At 38.3% G+C, this 19,545-nt stretch overlaps 2 protein-coding genes across 2 annotated transcripts; one reads left to right on the plus strand and one right to left on the minus strand.

Moving 5' to 3' along the window:
- Window positions 1–723: 723 nt before the first annotated feature.
- On the plus strand, window positions 724–18,543 carry LOC131532298 (uncharacterized). The gene is made up of 5 exons (XM_058763817.1): window positions 724–1,864; window positions 15,799–15,937; window positions 17,089–17,148; window positions 18,206–18,317; window positions 18,388–18,543. Exons 1-5 carry the CDS (start codon window positions 1,378–1,380, stop codon window positions 18,541–18,543), a joined length of 954 nt encoding a protein of 317 aa, XP_058619800.1. The 5' UTR covers window positions 724–1,377.
- Window positions 3,674–5,297, minus strand: irak1bp1 (interleukin-1 receptor-associated kinase 1 binding protein 1). The gene is made up of 4 exons (XM_058762728.1): window positions 4,917–5,297; window positions 4,776–4,841; window positions 4,577–4,707; window positions 3,674–4,444 (listed from the first exon to the last, which is right to left on the minus strand). Exons 1-4 carry the CDS (start codon window positions 5,208–5,210, stop codon window positions 4,186–4,188), a joined length of 750 nt encoding a protein of 249 aa, XP_058618711.1. The 5' UTR covers window positions 5,211–5,297; the 3' UTR covers window positions 3,674–4,185.
- Window positions 18,544–19,545: the final 1,002 nt, after the last annotated feature.

Here is a 19,545-nt window from a genome sequence, read left to right on the forward strand (position 1 = left end):
CTCCCCTTCTTCCCGGACCTCAACCAAGAGGTTTCGAGGTCCTGGAAGCAGCCATTTCAGCGCGCATCACAAACGCCGCAGCCGTGGATTTCGCCACCATTACTGACATGGTGGGCCGTGGTTATGCAACAATGCCGCCAGTGGAAGAGACTTTGACTGTACATCTAACGCCTAACTCAGCCATGGCTTGGAAGTCTCGCCTCCTCCTCCCGTCGAAGCAGTGTCGAGCAGTGGTGTAGTGGAGGGTATACGCAGGTATACGGCGTATACCCACTTCTTTATCAGTCGGCATTCCGTATACCCACTTCTAAATCCCCTCTGATGCGCATCATTCAGTAGTGTCCTGCACTAGCCAAATCATGACAGTCCAGCATATGAGTAACTAATCCAATCGCATGTGAATAAATGCAAATATTCTCTAAAACATCCAGTAAAGACGTATACACTCTCATGCAGTGTATGTTTCATTTATACTGAAGCAGGATGGCGCTCGCACAGAAAGTCCGAACGGCCTCATAGAAGTAACTTACGAGTCACGACGTAGTAAGAATCCAGCTATCGCTGTAGCCAAAGCTATCTCTACTGTAGCTAAGCTGAATAAATAGAAACGTGAAGACAGTAAACGCATGATTGCGACAGTATGGTTTATGTGTGTTTTTCAAGTCATCTCCAGGTAATAAAAAAGCATCTGATTCTGAATAATGCTGTGCTAAGTAGGCTAATTGATAGCATTTATTACACTTGCCAATAGATACTAGGCTATAAAATATATTCTGCCTTATTCTGTGATAAAAATGGGGGGAAATGTAGTATATAGGCTAAACAAATCATAAAATTGTCATTAGGAAAATACAGGAAAAATATTATAAATTATTGCTTATTGTCCAGCTGTGTATTTGATTTCTCAGCCAAGAAATCTGTCCCCCTCACTTCTGTCAAAATCAATTTTTTTTTGTTTGTTTCAAATAGAGATCACAATTCTCCCACAATTCTGAACAGACAACTAAACAAAATAGCATGCAATTTACTAGAGGTTCTGACAAAATGTCAGTTGCTGCAGTTAATTATTTATTGCAAAATCTGCACCTCTTCTGTGGATAATATTATTTTTTATAATGATCCTTACTCAAGCAGCAGAAGATTGTGAAAATATTACTGGCCCATTTTGGAGTGAACTAAATATGCAAGACCAGTTTTACATGTCACTGTTTATGACACAGGTCGTTCATCCTTTGCGGGGCCGTGTAAAAAAAAAAAAAAAAATTGGGGCATGAATTAAGAGTATACCCGCTTCTCTAGGCACCACTACACCACTGGTGTCGAGTCACGTCAAGCCTCGTTGGGAGATCTTACTCGGCTGCAGGTCAGGCGACGGCCATGCTCCACTCGATGACGGTGCTTCAGGCCTACCAGGTGGAGCTATTGAAGGAGCTTGATGAGGGAGAAGGCATCACACCGGAGGCTGTGAAGGAACTGTGGCGGGCCACGGACTTGGCGCTACCTGCCACCAAGCACACTGCCCGAGCAGTCGGCCGTTCGATGGCGGGGATGGTGGCGGTTGAGCGCCACCTTTGGCTCAACCTCACCGACATAAAAGAAAAGGACAAATCTTTTCTCATGGATGCCCTGATCTCCAAGGATGGACTGTTTGGAAATTCAGTCACCGCGGTGGTGGAGAAATTCCTATCGCCTTTAGGAATCCGAGTTCATTCCACGAGGGCAGTGGCTTTGTCGCAAGCCTTCCTTAGTGGATCTTCTATGGATGATATATGTGCTGCGGCAGGATGGTCCTCACCGAGCACTTTCGTCAAATTCTACAGCCTAGATGTGAGCAGTTGCTTTCCTCGGATCCCAGCTATCTCGGGTACGTCAGGCGTGATGGTATAGAGTTCCCATACGGTGACGTCACTGCAGCATTGAAGTGACCTATGAAAGGGAATATCTCGGTTACGTATGTAACCACGGTTCCCTGAATAGGGAACGAGATGCTGCGGTTCAGGCAGTTCCGTACCTTTGATAGTGTTTCCTTAGTCCATGAAATCTGAGCGAAATAGCACGCGGCACACAAGTATACTATGCTTACGCATGCGTAAGGCGGTGCCGAGCGCTATTTGGCCAGTAGGATTGGCGGGATGGTACAGGAATTCAGACATTCGTCACACGAAAGGGTGTTCCCATACGATGACGTCACCGCAGCATCTCGTTCCCTAATCAGGAAACCGTGGTTACATGCGTAACCGAGATGTTTCCCATCATGCTTCTGATCAGCGCAGTCGGTGGAGAGCAACTGCACGCGACTGCTCAATCCGACACATCCGCCTCGCCGTCGCGAGTTTTTTGGCATATGTCAGCATGACATCAGAACAAGTTAGACGTAACTCGGACACTTTTCTAACCGGCATGCACCTCTCGGTGATCACCGGTGATCAGTTCTGCGCAGATTTTGCTCATCTCAAACAAGCCTAATATTTAGATGTGCCTCTGTGGAGATCGCATCATAAAATGTTCGTCCAATGATAGGATGTCCTACCTGCCTGTCAACCTATGTGTCTCCGCACAGCCAATAGCGAGAGTTCGGGGCGTAGCTACTGTAGTAGGCTGAGCCGGAGGGTATTCAGTCTGTTATAGAGCGTCACTTGCGACAAAACTTCGGATTCTGTTATAGAAGTCTGAGCAAATTTCGAAAACATACCAAAATACACAGTGGCAGACAACAAGTAAACACGGCAAAACAAGTGTAAACATTGGCTGTGGCTTTTTTACAAGATGGAGGAATTTAAGTGTTTGGGTTTCAGTCTACACTTTTCGACAGGTAAGCTAAACTTAAGTATTCCTAATTAATACGTTGGACCTTTTATTTGAAAGTAGCAGCCTACTTATACCTGTCGACACATACCTTCACTTTTAAACACATGTAAGAGTTTGTTTGTGATGTTGAAGTTAGGGAAGGCGTGACACGTGAAAGTGGCGTTTGGAAAGGTTGTTTGAAAACGTGCTGTTATTTTTGTAGTTCCACTAGATAACACTAGCGGCGCAGAAACTGTAGGCCTCCTTGGGCTTTTTTCTCATTTTACTTTTTTTGACAGAGTTTACATGTGGCTTATATTGTGTTTTAAAACCCGTTTTCTCTTTATGATTTTCAGTCTTTGATTTTTTTTTTTTTTTCAGTATCGTCTGTCTAGAGATGCTTGTAATCATGATTATTGTTTTGTGCTCATGTTTGTGGTCTTTTCCCACCCATTGTGTTTTTTTTTAAAATGGTTTATTTATTGCTTGCTTGCTGTCTTTTAGGCAAAAATAATCAAGTTACATCCACTTTGACGCCATGTTTCTTAATTTAATTTGACTGTATCTTATGTCCCCACTAGTTGTTTATGATCCTCAGGCTGTTCTGTTTATACAGTCCTCTTTGCTTTTAGTTTATTTCCTTGTCTATCTACAAAAGTAGCTGCTGCGTCAAACCCTACAGTGTTTTCCTAGATTTTCCTCATAATGGCTTTGAGCTTAGATCATTCAAGAATTGACATCTATTACCAGGGCAGGTGGTAAACACTCACCTTTATATTTTAAAAGAGCAGGGTATGAATGGCCTGTTTAGTGTCAAGATAGGTCATCTAACAAAGGAAGTGTAAGAGAATATAAAAATGGGTGTAACATCACAGAAACAAGTAGCATATTTCACACTATTGTATATTTTCGTCCCTACATCCAGTGCAAGTTTAAGTTTAGAGACAAATCATATTAGAGGAAGTGAATAAGATCTTTCTAGTTGTCTAGCACCTGTCTAGACAAATGCTGTTGTAGAAACAAACAATGTCATCCATTATGCACGCAAGGCACATTCATGCATCAATATATATGTATTCCCTATTCAAACACAGGCTCATCTTCCTCTTTCATTACACTTTCAGAATTTAACATCGTTTTCTATCAATGTTTGGAACAAATTTTAGCATTAGCATCTTTTGAGTTGCACACAATGCTATTCAATATATTCTGAAATTTGGAGACTTTATTAAGTTAAAACAACAGTAGGAACAAGTGGTAACTTTATTTTTAGGCCTTTTTGTGAATATCGGTGATCCTCTATGGTGCTCACTTCACAGGACTATGTGTTTACAGGTTAAAAAAGCAAATAAAAGGAATTACATGTACTATTAATACTGCTAAACAGACACAAAATTTTCAAAATTTCCTCCTGTTGCTGTTCTTCGGACGCAATTCAAAGGTCACAAACACGTGTGAAGAGGCAGAGACTAACGTAACCCCAGTCTTCTGGTGCAGTGTTAGAGGAGAGCCAGTCACTTCATGCTGGCCGCTGGTCCACTCTCGTGATTCCTCCTCACGTACAAGCAGTGGCCGTCCCAGAGCTTGTCCCAGAATGCAACATGCCTCGCTGGCTTTTAGCCGGGCGTTGTCCACGGCTTCCAAACATGCTCGCCGTCTGCAGAACACACCAAAAAATGTTTAGACATCCTTTCAAACAGGCTTATTAATTAATTCTCAATAACAAAGCTATGTTCAGGCTAACAGTAGAAGATTATATGAGGGCTGACAATGTTCAAGCATGGTTTACCTTAACAAACTGAGACTTTCTGCACTGTGACTGTAGTAAGGGTCACCAACACACACGATTTTGTCAAGTTTTTCAATCAAAACTGAGCGTGCTTGTTGCATCTTCTCAAAGTCTGAAAACACCACAAGCACCTGCGCAGACAAAATGGATAGTATTACAAAATAGGTCAAACCACAGGACACAACAACTAACAATGTACCTCAGCTTGCATGTGGAAGAGCTCCTCCTCTCTTTGTAAATGCTTGGTCACAGTGATGTTTTCTTCCTGTTTGGAAAGAAACTATTAGAATTGCTTGTTCTCTCTTTGTTTGGAAATACACACATTTGAATTATTTAGCACCTTGACATCGTGCTGTCTCACAGTCTGTAGTATGTACTCCAGTCTTCGGGTAACGCTGTTAGTCACGTCGTTAACATTTTCTTTACTGTTTTTGACGCTGATGGTGACGGTAGCGCGGTCCGGAGGACACGATAACTCCGCGCAGCCCGTCATCTGAACCACTCTTGCGTTGCTTTGAGCGTGTAAAGGTGTTTGCTTGCGGCCCCGGTTAAACACCGATTCGTTTTCGTCTCGGTAAACATCACCAGCGTTCGGTGAAACTGTAGCAAAGACACGAGACGGGCTGTGCGCCATGTTTGTTGGTAAACCAACGTGGCGCTATGGCAACGTGTCCAGTGCATGACGGGAAATGATGTTGTTGTTGTTGTTGTTGTATGTAATCAGAGCGTCTTGTAAGTCACAACAGCTATATCTGAAATGTTGGTACGTCTGTAAATTGCAAATAGTTAGAATCGTTCAAAGAGTTTAAAACACGCTTCATTTTACTTTCATAGAGTTTGAAAGCAATGTTTTGAGAAGTGAGCAGCAGAGGGCAGCACAGATCAACAGACCGGTTTAAAGAGCTAAAGACCGCAGTGCACTTTCATAATATACTTAAAGTGCTCCATTTTGGCGCACTAATTTTGTACTTAAGCTCATCTAAGTGTACTCAACTGTACTATTTTGGGACACCGTGAATATGAACTAAAATGCACTTTTAACATACTATCTCTGTATTTAAAAAATGTATTTCGTTAACACTTGTAATACACTTGAGTGTCCTAGTGTATGAAAGATGGTTTCAACTAAAGACATTTTTTAAATACAGAGATAGTATGTTAAAAGTGCATTTTAGTTCATATTCACGGTGTCCCAAAATAGTACAGTTGAGTATACTTGGATGATCTTGTTTATCTTAAGTAGTACTAAAGAATCATTTTTAGTATATTAAGAACAAAATTAGTGAAATTATTAGAGCATTTTAAGTGCATTATAGAAGTGCACTTTTTTCACCTGGGCAGACAGACACATTTTGCATAGGTCGTTTGACAAAATAAGTTAATTTTTTTATCAGAAAATAAGATAGACCTCATTTTGTTATGTACAAATGAGTAAATTCCAAAGCACTATTTTAATTGAAAATATTTGAAGTATTTATAATTTAGTTGTTTAAATAGTAAAGGCTTTGTATGTGATATCACTATAGGAAAATTAATGCATACCTATAATAATATTGTCCTGTTTATAGCAAAGTAATAATAATAAGCTATTATTATTTAGGTATGAACAGGACAATACAAATAAAGTCAATATATTATTTAGGCTGACCTGTTTAGTATACAAATTCTTAAATATTTTTGTAGTAAATTTAGTTATAACAGTATTGAAAACAGCAGTGATTAATAGCAGAAATAGCAGTGTATCTCTTAACACATTTATTTCACTCTTCATTTTGTGTTTTTTTCTAGGATCAAGTAAATATTAGACATGCTATTTTAAAACATTGTAATTTCTTATAAGTTTTGTTTGTTTTATAACCAAACTTATTGACTGATTTCCAAATCAGACGCCAACCTTTAATAGTTTACCTTTAATAATTCAAAACATAGTTCATCCCAATACACTAATTGAAAACATATATTTCATAAATGTTTGTATTATTAAGCACAAAAGTTTATTTAATATGTTTTAATATGACATCAAAAAGAATAGAATATTATTATTGTTATATTCTGATTATTTTTGTACATATTAGAAAGAAATAAAGGCAGATACGATCCATGCATGGCCACTGAAGTCCTGTCTGTTTGTTTGTATTAAACCGTAAAGTCCTCTGTCTAATCTCGCTCTGAAAATGCGCAGGACGTATTTGTTGATATTGTCTCGGGTTGCGCATAGTTCTATGTTAGCTTTTTGAAACTGTTTATCTGATGATGAGTCTTTGCCAAGATACATGCAATGGCTTCTTTTATTTGCTTAGCCGTGTGGGCTCTGACTCTGGATCGCCGCCATTCTGTTGAAGGAAGGAATATTTAATGTTCAAGCTGGGATCGTGGGTGCAGGAGTGGGCTTTGGAGACACTGAGTGCTTCAAACGAACTGATAAGCGATCCGATAAGTTGCGTACGGAAGCGCAGCAGTCGAGCTGTGGAAACAAGGAAACAAGGCCAATTCCCAGGAAATGAAAAATAACATAAACTCTTTATCCCTCTCTCTCTGTGGCCTACATGGAGTTAAAAGAAATGACCTCTGTGTCAGTCGCAGTCAGTCTGATATATTTAAGGGCTTTAACATTTTAATATAGTACATTACTTTAACATTAAGATTTATTTTATTGCATTGCATTTATTTTGGTGTTAAATGTGATACACTGGCCTCCCCCCCCCCCCATTTATAATACTACAAAGCTATGTAAATTCACCAAGAAATAGTTTCAGTAATTTAATTTTCATCAGAGATCACCTGCGTAGTCCACCTGTCTGTGATGTCATGTGACACCTCTGTCCACCTGACCTCTCTCTCATTGATTGGCAGTGGTTGGTCTCCAAAGTGCCCGCTTGCTGTGAACCCTGGGAAAATGCATTTTGACTTGTCTTTCGTGTTCCTGGACATGATTAGAGACTACAGCAGGGGAGAGGGGGTGCTGAGTCTGCCCGAGGGCATGAATGTATATGTATTTGTGTGTCTTTTCCCATGTGTTAGCCCTGTGGCGCTCCAGTTTAACTCGGATATGTCAGGGACGTTAGGAGGCTCTAAAATTCTGCTTGTTTAGACAGTTTCAAATTTGGTTGAATGCATATTTTGTGTTTTAGTCAAATAAGTTTCAACAAATAAAGCAATAAAAAAACTACTGTGAATAATATTTGGTCTAATAATTTTCTAAATTTCTCGTGTAATAAATCTCAGACATGTGCTAGTAAACTTCATTACTAATTGCATGGAAAATGCTAATTTCAAGACTGAAATTTTCTTATGAAACTTACTCCACTTTGAACATTTTTTTTTAGCAGTGTATCGGTTAAAAAATAAATTGAATAAAAGTTCTGCTTGCAGTTCACAACATTTGGAGCTCATGTTTTTTTTTTTGTCCCCTATGGCCTGTAAATACATATTAGCTCAAATAAACAAACTCATGCACGTTTCAGTGTTGCATGTCATTTGGTCAAATTTTATACACAAAATCTCAATTTTCACTCAGTTATTACTCTGTTTCTTGTTTACATCTTCAGACATGTGAATGACAGTTTACATATACTTTAAACTTTGTGATAGACATATTATCTAGAATATCAAATTCAGATCAAAGTCCTATATTGTTCTACATAACATTTGTTCATTTTGTAATGAAAGGCTACAAGGGTACATGTTGAAGTTATTAAAATATTGTCAGTTAATACACCACATTATAAAAAGGACTCCCTTCCCATTTTTTAAGAAAAGTTTCACTAATAAGTTTTTACCTCTAAAAGGGTTTGTAGAATCGTTATACAGTAAAACAGATTCAAAACTGGGTAATTATTTTATTTGTTTTTTCAGAATAAGCACGCAGGAGATTTTAAATATACTTTTTATTCTTTTATTTTTACCGCTTGTTTTGCTTGTCAGTATGCAAATTGAAACAAACGTAATACTGTTGCCTCTTTTGCAGTACCACGTCGATCTGTCAATCATGATAAATATGATTGTTTATCCAGTTCTGCCTCATTAGAACTGGTTTGTTAATGCCTCACCTTTGGTTCTGACCCACAGGGCTTGCTACTGAGGCAAGGGCCACTGCTGAGTCACATCTGGGCAGACCACTGATGCGAAATTAAGTGCTATTAAGCGTATTCAAGTGGTTTAAGATCTATGAAATCTCTTTTAGTAAGCTCTCAGCTTTCTGTCTCTCGTGCGTTTAGTTCTCTCTTGTGCTTTCAGCGTCTCTCTCACCCTCGTACTCTGTCTTTCTTTCGGTCTCTGTTCAGGCTCTGTTATGCAGAAATGTGTATTTTAAAGGCTGCTTGGATTTCAGAGCTCTATTAAAAGTTCAAAGCTGCAGTTTACTGCTGTAACAAGAGCTACTCCTGATCCAAACACTCAGCTAATGAGAGAGAGCCAGCTGCACCCCCACCTCCCACCCTGTGGCCTGTGGCACCCATATATGAATGTGTTTTGATGCATTATTGTGTGTGGATAAAGGAACCGCTTTATAGATCGTGAGCATTTTTTCTTTCCGTCAATCTTTAAATAGTTCTTTCACCATGTCCGCCATCTGACTCGGTCTCTCTTCTGTTCTACTGATAGACTGAAGTTGTAAATCTTTTTGATAATGGAAAATCTTTGCAGGACTTCTCCCTCTTTCCCCTAGTCCCCACTAATCTGAAGCTGCTTTTTATTGTCATTCAGACCCTTGATACATTTTAACCACAGAAAGAATCCAGAAAGTGTGTTGTTGTGGGAGTTTCTTTAATAGTTTAACAGTATATTATTCCAGTATGCATCTATAACAAGAGTGCATTATTGTTCTTCTGAACTCCAGAACGTCACAAACAAATAAATAAACACTTTTAAAGGGGCCTTGTGATTATTTGGCAGTGGTCTTGGAGGATGATAAGATGAGAAGCGTGTGATTTGGCTGGCCACGATTCTATTGGGAAAAATTGAGCGTGACCCACTGAGTGAGGAATGGAATTAAAGAGGCCGTTTTGAGATTCTCCGACCCTGTAACCTCATAAGACTGGTTCACCACACTAAGCTTTTTTATGTGATTATTAAATATAAAAATAAAATGTTAAAGAGGAAAATACACATGTGAGGTCATCTGGGCTCAGAGGAATGGTCTTCTGGACTTCTCTTTAGGACTGTGCCATTTTAAATGCCAGAATTTATTTTACCAGCTAAGGAGAGTTTGGTACATTTGCACTTTCACTGTCTAGCAAAAGATTCAGTAGGAGTTACACTGATTTATTGCACACGCTTTATTCTGGTTACTCGAATACTTGGATTGGCGATTCATTGCATTCTGTGTTCAGATGTTTTTGTATAGTGACTCTTGTTCCTGACATCCAATTTGCTACAGTGTGCCTGTTTCATGTCTTCTGCATCACTCCATGGTCATTTATTTAATCATATAATGAAATAATTTCAATTTATATCAATATTTAATGTTTATTTATCTATTATTTGGAAGTAGATAATGAGCAAATCGCCACAGTCATTGTGGCAAAATAACCCTTTTAGGATGATACAACCTGTTCTTTGGCTTTTATTTAAAATTTTTGTTGCTGGTTTGTTTTGGTCATTTCTGATCTTTTTGCCTTTTTTTAAAAAAGCCCCCGCCCCCAATTTTTTTTTACAGCTAATAATAATAATAATTATTATTATTATTGAGCAACTTGTTCTTTGGTTTATTGTTTTAAAATAATTTTTGTTGTTGAATATTTTGCTTGTTTTTTTTAAATGTCTTTTTAAAATCACTTATTAGTTTTACATCTATTATTACTATTATAACATGTTGTTCCTGCCAATTTGTTTGTTTCTGCATTATTTTGGAGGCTTTATTATTTATTTATGTTTTGCATTTATTATTATTATTATTATTATTATTATATTTTTATAAATGCAGTTTTCTATTCATGTTATTAAAAATAACATTATTAATTTTTAAAAAGTGTTCTGCATTATTTGGCAGGTTTAATTTTTTAATTTTTTATTATTATTAATATTATTGTAAATAAAATCAGAAATAAGAAACTTGTTTGTAAATATTCATTTGTAATAATAATAATAATAATAATAATAATAATACAATGGTTTGTTTTCAGCATTTGGCAGGTAATAATTTTTTTGCTTATTTCCCCTTTTTAAATTGTGTGACTTGCCATCTTAACTTAACCATCTACATTTATGATAAAGAAATTGTAAGAGTTTTAAGTGGTGCCTTCAAAGAGTAACACTGGTAGTGCTTCCAAACTCTATAAACATACATGTTAAATTATCATTGCCAACCCTCCAAAGTGGTGCCCTCAGTGCTCATTCACAAGCTAATGTTCATTTTACAACCGCATATCCTCGCCTTGCCTTGGCACAGCCAAAAAGTCCAGTCCCTCTCATCTCGCTCTCATTTAAACACTTTGGGTTTAGCCTGACTGAGCAATTGGCTCTACAGGGCAGCACATGCCTGTTCTAAAACCCAGACCTCCGTGAGCTACAGGAAACTGCCACAGCAGAGTCGAGCCAACACAACGCTGCTCTGGGACACGGTGAGGCTTTAACCCAGACTCCCCAAGCCAAGATGGCGCCCCTGCAGTTGAACTGAGCCTCTACTGGGGTCTCATTTAAACAGGTCCAGTATTTTGTAATGGATCTGGGCGAAACCTAGAGGATGAGCCGTGATATTTCTGCCCACAGATTGAGTGGAGATGAATGGGAATGTGTGTGTGTTTGGGTAAGTCGTGGCAGTGGTGGATAATAACAGAGTCTAGGAGGGAGATTAATGTGTAGAGTTATTGGTGTAATGATGGAGTCGGCTCTCTGGGCTTCAGCTTCGAACAGATGAAATTAATGAAGTACCTATTCACATCCAGGACGCACAGGAGACCAAGTAGACAGAAAAATGGCCCTGTGTGTGTGTTTGTACTTTGTGACTGGTGAGGTTGCAGTGAATGAGCGGCGTGTTTTAGACAGGGGTTGGCGGAGATATTTGGGTTGGTTTTTGGATGGTGAAAGTGTACCTAAGAAATGCTGGAAAAAATGTATGTATCTATTTACATGCATTTATAAATGTCAAGGAGATAGTTAGTGGGAATATTATAGAGTGTTTAATAATGAGAATCGCTGAGAATTTAATGATTCAGGTTCCTCCCAATGAATCCAGATCGTTAATGCTTCAGTTTTATGGTTCTTTTAGTATTTTTAAAGTTGCCATGCAATAGAAATTCATGGAATCTAGTTTTGATCTGATTGTGAAAAATTCATCTATGCATATGTTTCCTTTTTTTTTGACCTTGTAATCCTTAATTTTCGAATTTTAGTTTTCAGTCCTCTGGTTCTGAATAAAATAGTGATGCACGTGTGTGGTAAGAATATACTTCTGTGAGTAGATCAATAAGGTGTTGACAGAAATGCCTTCTCCCCCAAAACACACCTAATAGTCTACCCATCAAAACCTTGAGTTCTCCTTCCTCTGGTCTTTGAACCCTTAAGTGTCAGCTGACCCCTGGAAGCCGCCCCTCAAAAGAATGATTGGCAGCTAGATGCTGGGGCTGAATTAAAAGCAGTTGGGTCCACAGAAGGAGAAAAACAATGAGAGAAATACTGTCATAAATATGATAAAATGGTTACCGTAAGTTTCCAAACAGTCATTAAACATTTAGGTGTGTAAATTTTTGGATAAAATATTTTTGGGATTAAAATACTTTCTTCGATCCCATCTTAATTTGCAAAGTCAACTTTAAGCAAGTCATCATTTGTAGGGTGATTTTACCATAAATTTTAAACACTGTGGTTGTGTAGCGCTATCAAAACATCCATTTTGAACCGAGAACAATCCTTTAACCTGTTGTTTTCCAAAGGAACAACATCTACACCAATTCGCTTTTAATTTGTCTCTCAGGTCTTCAAATATCCTTAGTTCTGTGTGGTTGTGTTCACCAAACCACACTGAGCGCGAGTGCATGGAGCATGGCCAGCCTCGCTAAGCAGGCGTTTTAAACGGCCGAGGTGCAAATCTACTGCCCATGCGCCAAGCGGGTGTCAATTTTTCCTTGGCTGACTGGCGGACTAGCAGATCAATAAAGTTAATTTAAAACATTCACACTCTGCCATCTGAAATCAACCATTTAATGACTCTCTGTTCCAGTAAAACTGCAAAAAGACCCTTCGGATTTACAGCAACAATAAGAGGGAAGAGAAGAGAGGGGGGAAAAAACACGGTCACCGAATGCAGTCGGAAAATGCAAGCATAAAAAGACAAAAGAGAGGAAACTCTGGCCTTTTGTTTTGTTTTTACCGCAGACCGAGTGGTTTAAGACCTCATTATTGACAGTAAAGGAACAAATGTAGATGAAAGGTACAAACACAAGTCTCTTGATCTCTGTTTTAAGAAGAAATAGACCAAATGGAGGGATAAACCGTGCTGTGGACTGTAAAAAAGTTTATTGATGTGACTTTATATACTTTTAAAATGTTAAGTGTGTAATTTCTGCACCACTAGCGTCACCAGCCTGAACTGGAAAAAAATAGGTTTCAAACAGGTTTCCCCGAACATGCCCTTTTTTGCCATTGGTCAAACAAATAGATAGTCCCACCCCCAAACTCACATCATTGGTTGAGTCAGCGTTGAGTTGTCAGAATGGTCAGGTTTAATGTTTTAATAGTGGCATAGAGTTTCATTTTTTACACTTCTTGGGGAAATCAACCTACAGATGGTTTGCTATTCTCTGCATATTAAGATGGCATAGAAGTCTAAAATGATTGAAATAAAAAAATCTATTTAACCTGTAGAGAATTATCCCAGGTTCAGTATGAGTTAAGCTCAAGTAATGAGTTGACAGTAATTTTGACTTTCTTTCTTTCTTTCTTTCTTTTTTTTTCATTTATCAGTCTTACTTTTCTGACTTGATGTGTGGCTTGAGAGCGCCTTGGCTTGTCGGACATAGCAACAGTAACAAGGGGTGGGGGCATGGGTATATTTGGGTATATAAGCATGGGTATATTTGTAGCAATAGCCAACAATACATTGTATTGGTCAAAATTATCGATTTTTCTTTTATGCCAAAAATCATTAGGATATTAAGTAAAGATCATGTTCTACGAAGATATTTTGTTCTACTGTAAATATATCAAAACTGAATTTTTGATTAGTAATAGGCATTGCTAAGAACTTCATTTGGAGAACTTTAAAGGCGATTTTCTCAATATTTAGATTTTTGTTTGCACCCTCAGATTCCAGATTTTCAAACAGTTGTATCTTAGCCAAATATTGTCCTATCCTAATAAACCAGAAGAATTCAGTTTAAAAGAAATTGACACTTATAACTGGTTTTGTGGTCCAGGGTCACATTTTTCTGGTAATCAACTTTAGGCCACAAATGCTGTCAACCCAGAATATTCCTTCAAGCATTATTGTGGCACTTAATGAAGCAGACGCCTCTGGTCAATGCAGACTGTCATAAAGCACGAAGCCATCCACCTTCCTGATCCCACTGACACACGCCATGTGTTCCCTCTTAGCAAAGTGAGCGCAGAAGCCCTGTGTGTTTTATGTTAACATTTTCACTATGTGCAAATACACCTGCGACTGGCACGTTAAAGACCTCACATCTTTACAATGCTCTAATTGGCCCTTGCGTTCGTAAAACACTGTGAAAATGAATTACTTAACTACATGCTCATGCCTTTTGGCGTCATCTGCTCTGGCCTTCGGTTGTTTCTAATTACGTGCATTACTTTGAAATGATTCGTCTCTCTTCTAAAACAGTGAAGTCATATTCTAGACTCCTCCGGTTTTCCATTGAACCTTCCTACATGAGTTTCTGTGGCCGGAACAGGCACGGTTTGCCGTGATCGGCCCCTGGAGAAGACCCTACCTCCTGCAAACGCTTTTCCTAATACTGAAGACCACACGACATGCACCATAAACACTCGTTACACCATCCGTCATACACAAAAAACACACACGCTCTCTCGCTCACACATAGTCTGTACAGGACCTCAGGGAGACACGCATTCATCATCATCCGCAACACGCCGGAGATAAGCCTGTGCTAATACACACTAGCCGATGACTGGTCGGTGTTTATGAAGCGAAACGACAGAACTTCCCGTTTTCACCTTGACAATTAAATTAGCCGAACGAGGGATGGAGGAGGAGGAGGAGGAGGAGGAGGAGGAGGAGGAGGAAGAAGGGCTGAAAGATGGATGATATCATCTGCCTCCCTCTCTCTCTTTTTACAGTGATGTCTTACTTTGGCTTTACATTAAGAGAAAATCCATTTAACAGCTGTGCCTGTTTTAGCGAGATCTTGGTGGAGTGGACTTTTCAGAGATAGCATTACCAGCTCTCTTTATTTTATGTGTCAGCAGAAGAAAAGCAGCGTATCTTAACAAGCGAGCATGGAATCGATTAGATCTGGAATCTTTCTCTTTCTGTTTCTTTTGCACTTTTCTCCTCTTTCACAACAATAATGTGTCAATTTTCACTTTCCTCTCTGCTTCTTTTAATGCAATATTCCTCATGACTCCTTGCTGACAGCACACATCCCCCCTCAGACGGACGTGTGTGTTTTGGTTTGTCGCTGGTTTATTTGAAGAGCCTTTGCGGGGTTCGCAAGCCAGTTTGAAAGTATATGTGCATTATGAGGTGCTGTTATCTCGCTAATTTGGTTTAATTTGATAACCGTTTGGCAGATTTGTCCAAGCTTAGTCGGACCAGCTGTATCTGCCCTGTATATTTTGGTTGTATCGCAGGAAATGCACACCAGGTTTTTGCATGCTGTCTTGTCTGAGACTACTGACAACGAATAAATTTGTAAGAATAAGACTTGTTTTGAGATCACAATTTACATGTTTATTTTTATTGCAATTTGCCAAAGTTGTTCCTTTTTTAAGCATAAACTTCAGCACTTTTAAATCTATCTGTCTGTCTCTCTGTCTCTCTGTCTATACATTTGTGTTGTTTTCTAAAATTAAAATTAAATCCAATTTTTTATATATAACATTACTAACTAGCATCTCTACTAACAGTACTAAAAATAGAAAGTCATTGGCTGCAATATGTAATCCTCATAACAGTTTCTGACTGTCATTATTCTCGTAAATTTAATTCTGAGGTCTGTAGCACATGTCTAGACCTTAGATTTTTATCTAAATGAATGTTAAATCAGACACTTTGAGATGAAAATAAAATTTCATCTGTAGCGCAGCCAGAGACGGGGAGCAGAGAAGGAAAGAGAGAAACAGGGAGGAACGAAAGCAACTCGAGCATCTGTTTCTTGTTACGGTCCACCTCACTCAAGTTTTCAACATTGAGCTTCAAATCATCTGTTTCCTTCAGCTTCTCTGGTGAGACTGGTCAACTCAAAGAAATGAGGACATTGAGTCTCCGACTGTATTTAATAAATGATGGAGAACGGTTGAATGAAAAATTGGAGACATTTTTTGTTGTTGACTAATTTATAACAGGTTTTATTTATAAACACTAAGTCAAACTAAGTTAATCGTGTTTTTCATAAGGAAATTCCCATCTATATTAGGATTCTGTGAACTGATAAATCTGTATGTATGTGTGAGTGTGTGTGGTCTGAGATAGTGATTGGTTCTGTCATTCTGTGTAGGAAGTTGACTCGCCCCCTGTTTCCTCTTGTCCTGTCATTCTCAATTTTGACCACACTACACCTCTTCAGAATGAACACTGCTCAAACACACAGAAGTGAGGTTTTACACACGTATCCGGTGAGACTCAGCACACAGCAGAAATAATATTTTTTTATGGACAACTGAAAGACAGTTAGTGGTAATATAATGCAGGATCAGACATTAGGAGAACAGAGATGATTTTGCTCATATAAGATTTTTGCCATACAGTTCTGTAAAATCTCCTTAAAAATCTTTGGCATATTAGCAGTCGCTCAGCCTAATGCATAATTTAGTCAGTTTGGGGTCCAGAGGTAACATTCAATAATAAAATTGTTATGATGGTATGTGATAAATGTAAATGAAGAAACATAATGTGAATAATTTGTATTATTATTATTATTTAATATTTTATGTTTAATGGCAGTTTATACACATCACATTTTATAACAGACTTATTTTAATATTAAAGGCTGACTTTTTTGACATCAAACTATGTAGCTTTTCATCAGGCCCAAAAACAACATGGAAACAGGTATCTTTTGAAGGAGAGATAATTGATTTGATTTAAATAATTGCAAATAAAATTGACAATAGAACAAAAATTACATAAGATATTTTTGCTTAAATTGTTCTGGGAGGCAGAACATTGAGTGGAAGTTTGTTGGATTAATTTGTAAAATTTTTTAAGCCTTACTCGGCTCTCAGTAAAACAAGCTTTAGATACTTCAAAGAAAGCATGCTAAACAACTTCAGACATCTGATTTAACAAGCATCCAGCATCTGAGAAGGCAGGTCTCATTACAGGCAGATTCTAACTCTGCCACTAGAGCTGCCATTTGTTTCTTTGTGCCCTTTAGGTCCTCCTGGACGACCTCCGACCTCAGCTATCCACACCATTTGGTGCTGGTGTACTGGAGGTCTCAATGCTTGGACACACACAGACTGTCACTTGACAAATATTTTACAGACGTATCCATATAAATATATATTGACTTGCTTTTGGCAAGAGACATTGATAATCACAATTGTAATTTCCCAGAAGTTGCTTTTTTCCTAGCTCAGGAGTCTTGATGGAATTATTAGCTATTTTATCAAAGTTTGTTTCTCTAAAAATAGGCTAGATACAAATAAGGTGATTGTTAACATACAGCGCAAATTTGAGTGCCGGATTTGCTGTCTTTGTTTTGTAGGGCTGCACAAGTTGGCCAAAATGTTTTTTAATGAAATTAGATTTTATTATAATTACTAAATAAAAATATTTAACAAACTAAGAAATATTACTGTTGTCATTTACTGTAAAAAAATTTTTTTTAACAAGAACATTGTTACAAATTACCGTACTAATATTTGTGGCTGTCTTCATTTCTATGTTTTCAAATGTTAAACCAGCAATCTTTGCCTTTAAATAATCATACTGGCCCGTGATTTTTGTTTTATTTTGATGAATCTTACAGCCTGTATGTACAGTAATATTAAAGACCTATGAAAATGAATGTGGATAACTATTCAAGTAATTTGGTCTTGGAAGAATAGGATGAGAAATATTTGAGTTCATATACAGATCTTTTAATAGTGGCAAATCTGAGCTGAAAATTGCTCTTTTAAATCATCAAGAAACTCAAACATAAATCTTGGTTTGCTCCTTGGGAAACAATTGAGATATTAAAGAGATTTGTGATTGTGTCCGTATCTGAAATTGTGTGCTCACGTGTGTTCTTGTGTGTCCACTATGTGTTCATACTCTGATGAGGGTCTGAGTTTGTGTGGTTATGTTTTGGCGTGTACGGTGGCAGGTGTGTAAGAGCGAATGGCGATCCGAAGAGAAAGACGAACGTACAGACACACACATAAAGAGAAGCTTTGATATATTATACCAGGGAAATCGGAGGGAGGTAAAGTCAAGCTTAGTGTTCACAAACACACACACACATACCCGCGCTCCAGCTCTGATCTGATTCTGTTGGATGTTTTTAGAGCTTACACTCACTTCCTTGTAAACATACCCACGGCTCCCGTGGTGATAGCTGGCTTTGACGCGCCGCCAGAAGAGGGCCTCACTGTCTTCACGGAGACGGAGAACAGCGGGGCACACACACACATACGTGCACACACACGTGCACGCTCGCACACTCTTTCAACTTCACATGTGGCCTCAGTGTGTGCGTGTGATCGCCATGGATACAGAACGGGTCCCGTTATATGGCTCTGCTGCTGCTATGGATATAAAATCAAATCCCATTAAAACACCTGGAGAGGGAGAGAGAGCGAGCGAGGGAGGCTGGGAGAACTGTAGGGCACACCCTGATGATTAAGACCCTGGCTGGTGCAGGGTTTGCCACGGTCCACTGAACACACAAAATCCACACATACTCACCCTATACCCAACAAGTTTATGAGAGAGAGACTTACTGACAGTTTCACTATACAGAGTGTGGGAACGGCAGACCAAATGGAGGAAAGAACACACAGGAGGGAGGCTACGGGAAAAGAATGGCTGAAAAGGAGCAAGTCAATTTATAGCAATAGTTCAACCAACATTAATGTCGTTCCAAACCTGTGTGACATTCTTTCTTCTGTGGAAGGTGAATAGAGATGCAGTATGTCCTTGCTGCTCTTGTCTATGCAACAAAGATTGACAGTCACCAAGGGTTATAAAAGGAAAAGGAAATGTTCCATAAAAGTTGTCCAAAAACTTTATTCCAGATTTCTGAGGCCATACTATATCTTTGTGTGAGGTAAAAACCAAAATCTAGGTTGTTTGCTAGGTAGATCTGAAGTCTTGAATCTTTTTTTCAGAGGGATTTTGAAATGAGGCTGAGTAAACGATGATATGATAATTATGCATTTTTAGAATGGGTAAACTATCCTAGAATGTTTATATTTAGGGATGAAAATCTTGAATTTCAGTTCTGCTTCCATTAACTTTTTTTTTTTTTTAATGAAAAGAAAATGGAAAAAAGCGAGTCAAATGATGAGCTAATTTCAGTAATAAATTCATTTGAAGAAACTCTTGGAACATTTTAATGTCTTTCCACAGTCTTTTTATGGGTGACATAAATTCAACAAAAGTGTGCTAACATATTTCATTCATTAATATTGCCAAGTCCTAAATTAGTTGTAATCTGTATGCATTTAGTTCAGAAGGAACCTGCTCATAAGATTCATTCATTCTGAAATCAGACTTAATTGGTTACACTATGTTTTTGATTCAGTAAAACAAACTGGCTAATAAGAATCATTTGGAATCAGAATCAGACTACACTGGTTGTGCTGTATGTTTTTGATTCACCAAAAGGAACCACCATATAATAAGA

This window comes from Onychostoma macrolepis, chromosome 23 (assembly GCF_012432095.1).
Source record: "Onychostoma macrolepis isolate SWU-2019 chromosome 23, ASM1243209v1, whole genome shotgun sequence".
Classification (NCBI taxonomy): Eukaryota; Metazoa; Chordata; class Actinopteri; order Cypriniformes; family Cyprinidae; genus Onychostoma; species Onychostoma macrolepis.

Coding starts and splice junctions, on each gene's coding strand:
- LOC131532298 (XM_058763817.1), top strand. CDS start 1,378: ATGCTCCACTCGATGACGGTGCTTCAGGCCTACCAGGTGGAGCTATTG. Junction 17,149..18,205: donor TTGGTGCTGGTGTACTGGAG/GTCTCAATGCTT, acceptor GGATGTTTTTAG/AGCTTACACTCACTTCCTTG. Junction 18,318..18,387: donor CGGAGACGGAGAACAGCGGG/GCACACACACAC, acceptor ATGTGGCCTCAG/TGTGTGCGTGTGATCGCCAT.
- irak1bp1 (XM_058762728.1), bottom strand. CDS start 5,210: ATGGCGCACAGCCCGTCTCGTGTCTTTGCTACAGTTTCACCGAACGCT. Junction 4,842..4,916: donor TGAGACAGCACGATGTCAAG/GTGCTAAATAAT, acceptor CTTTCCAAACAG/GAAGAAAACATCACTGTGAC. Junction 4,445..4,576: donor GAAAGTCTCAGTTTGTTAAG/GTAAACCATGCT, acceptor TGTGTTCTGCAG/ACGGCGAGCATGTTTGGAAG.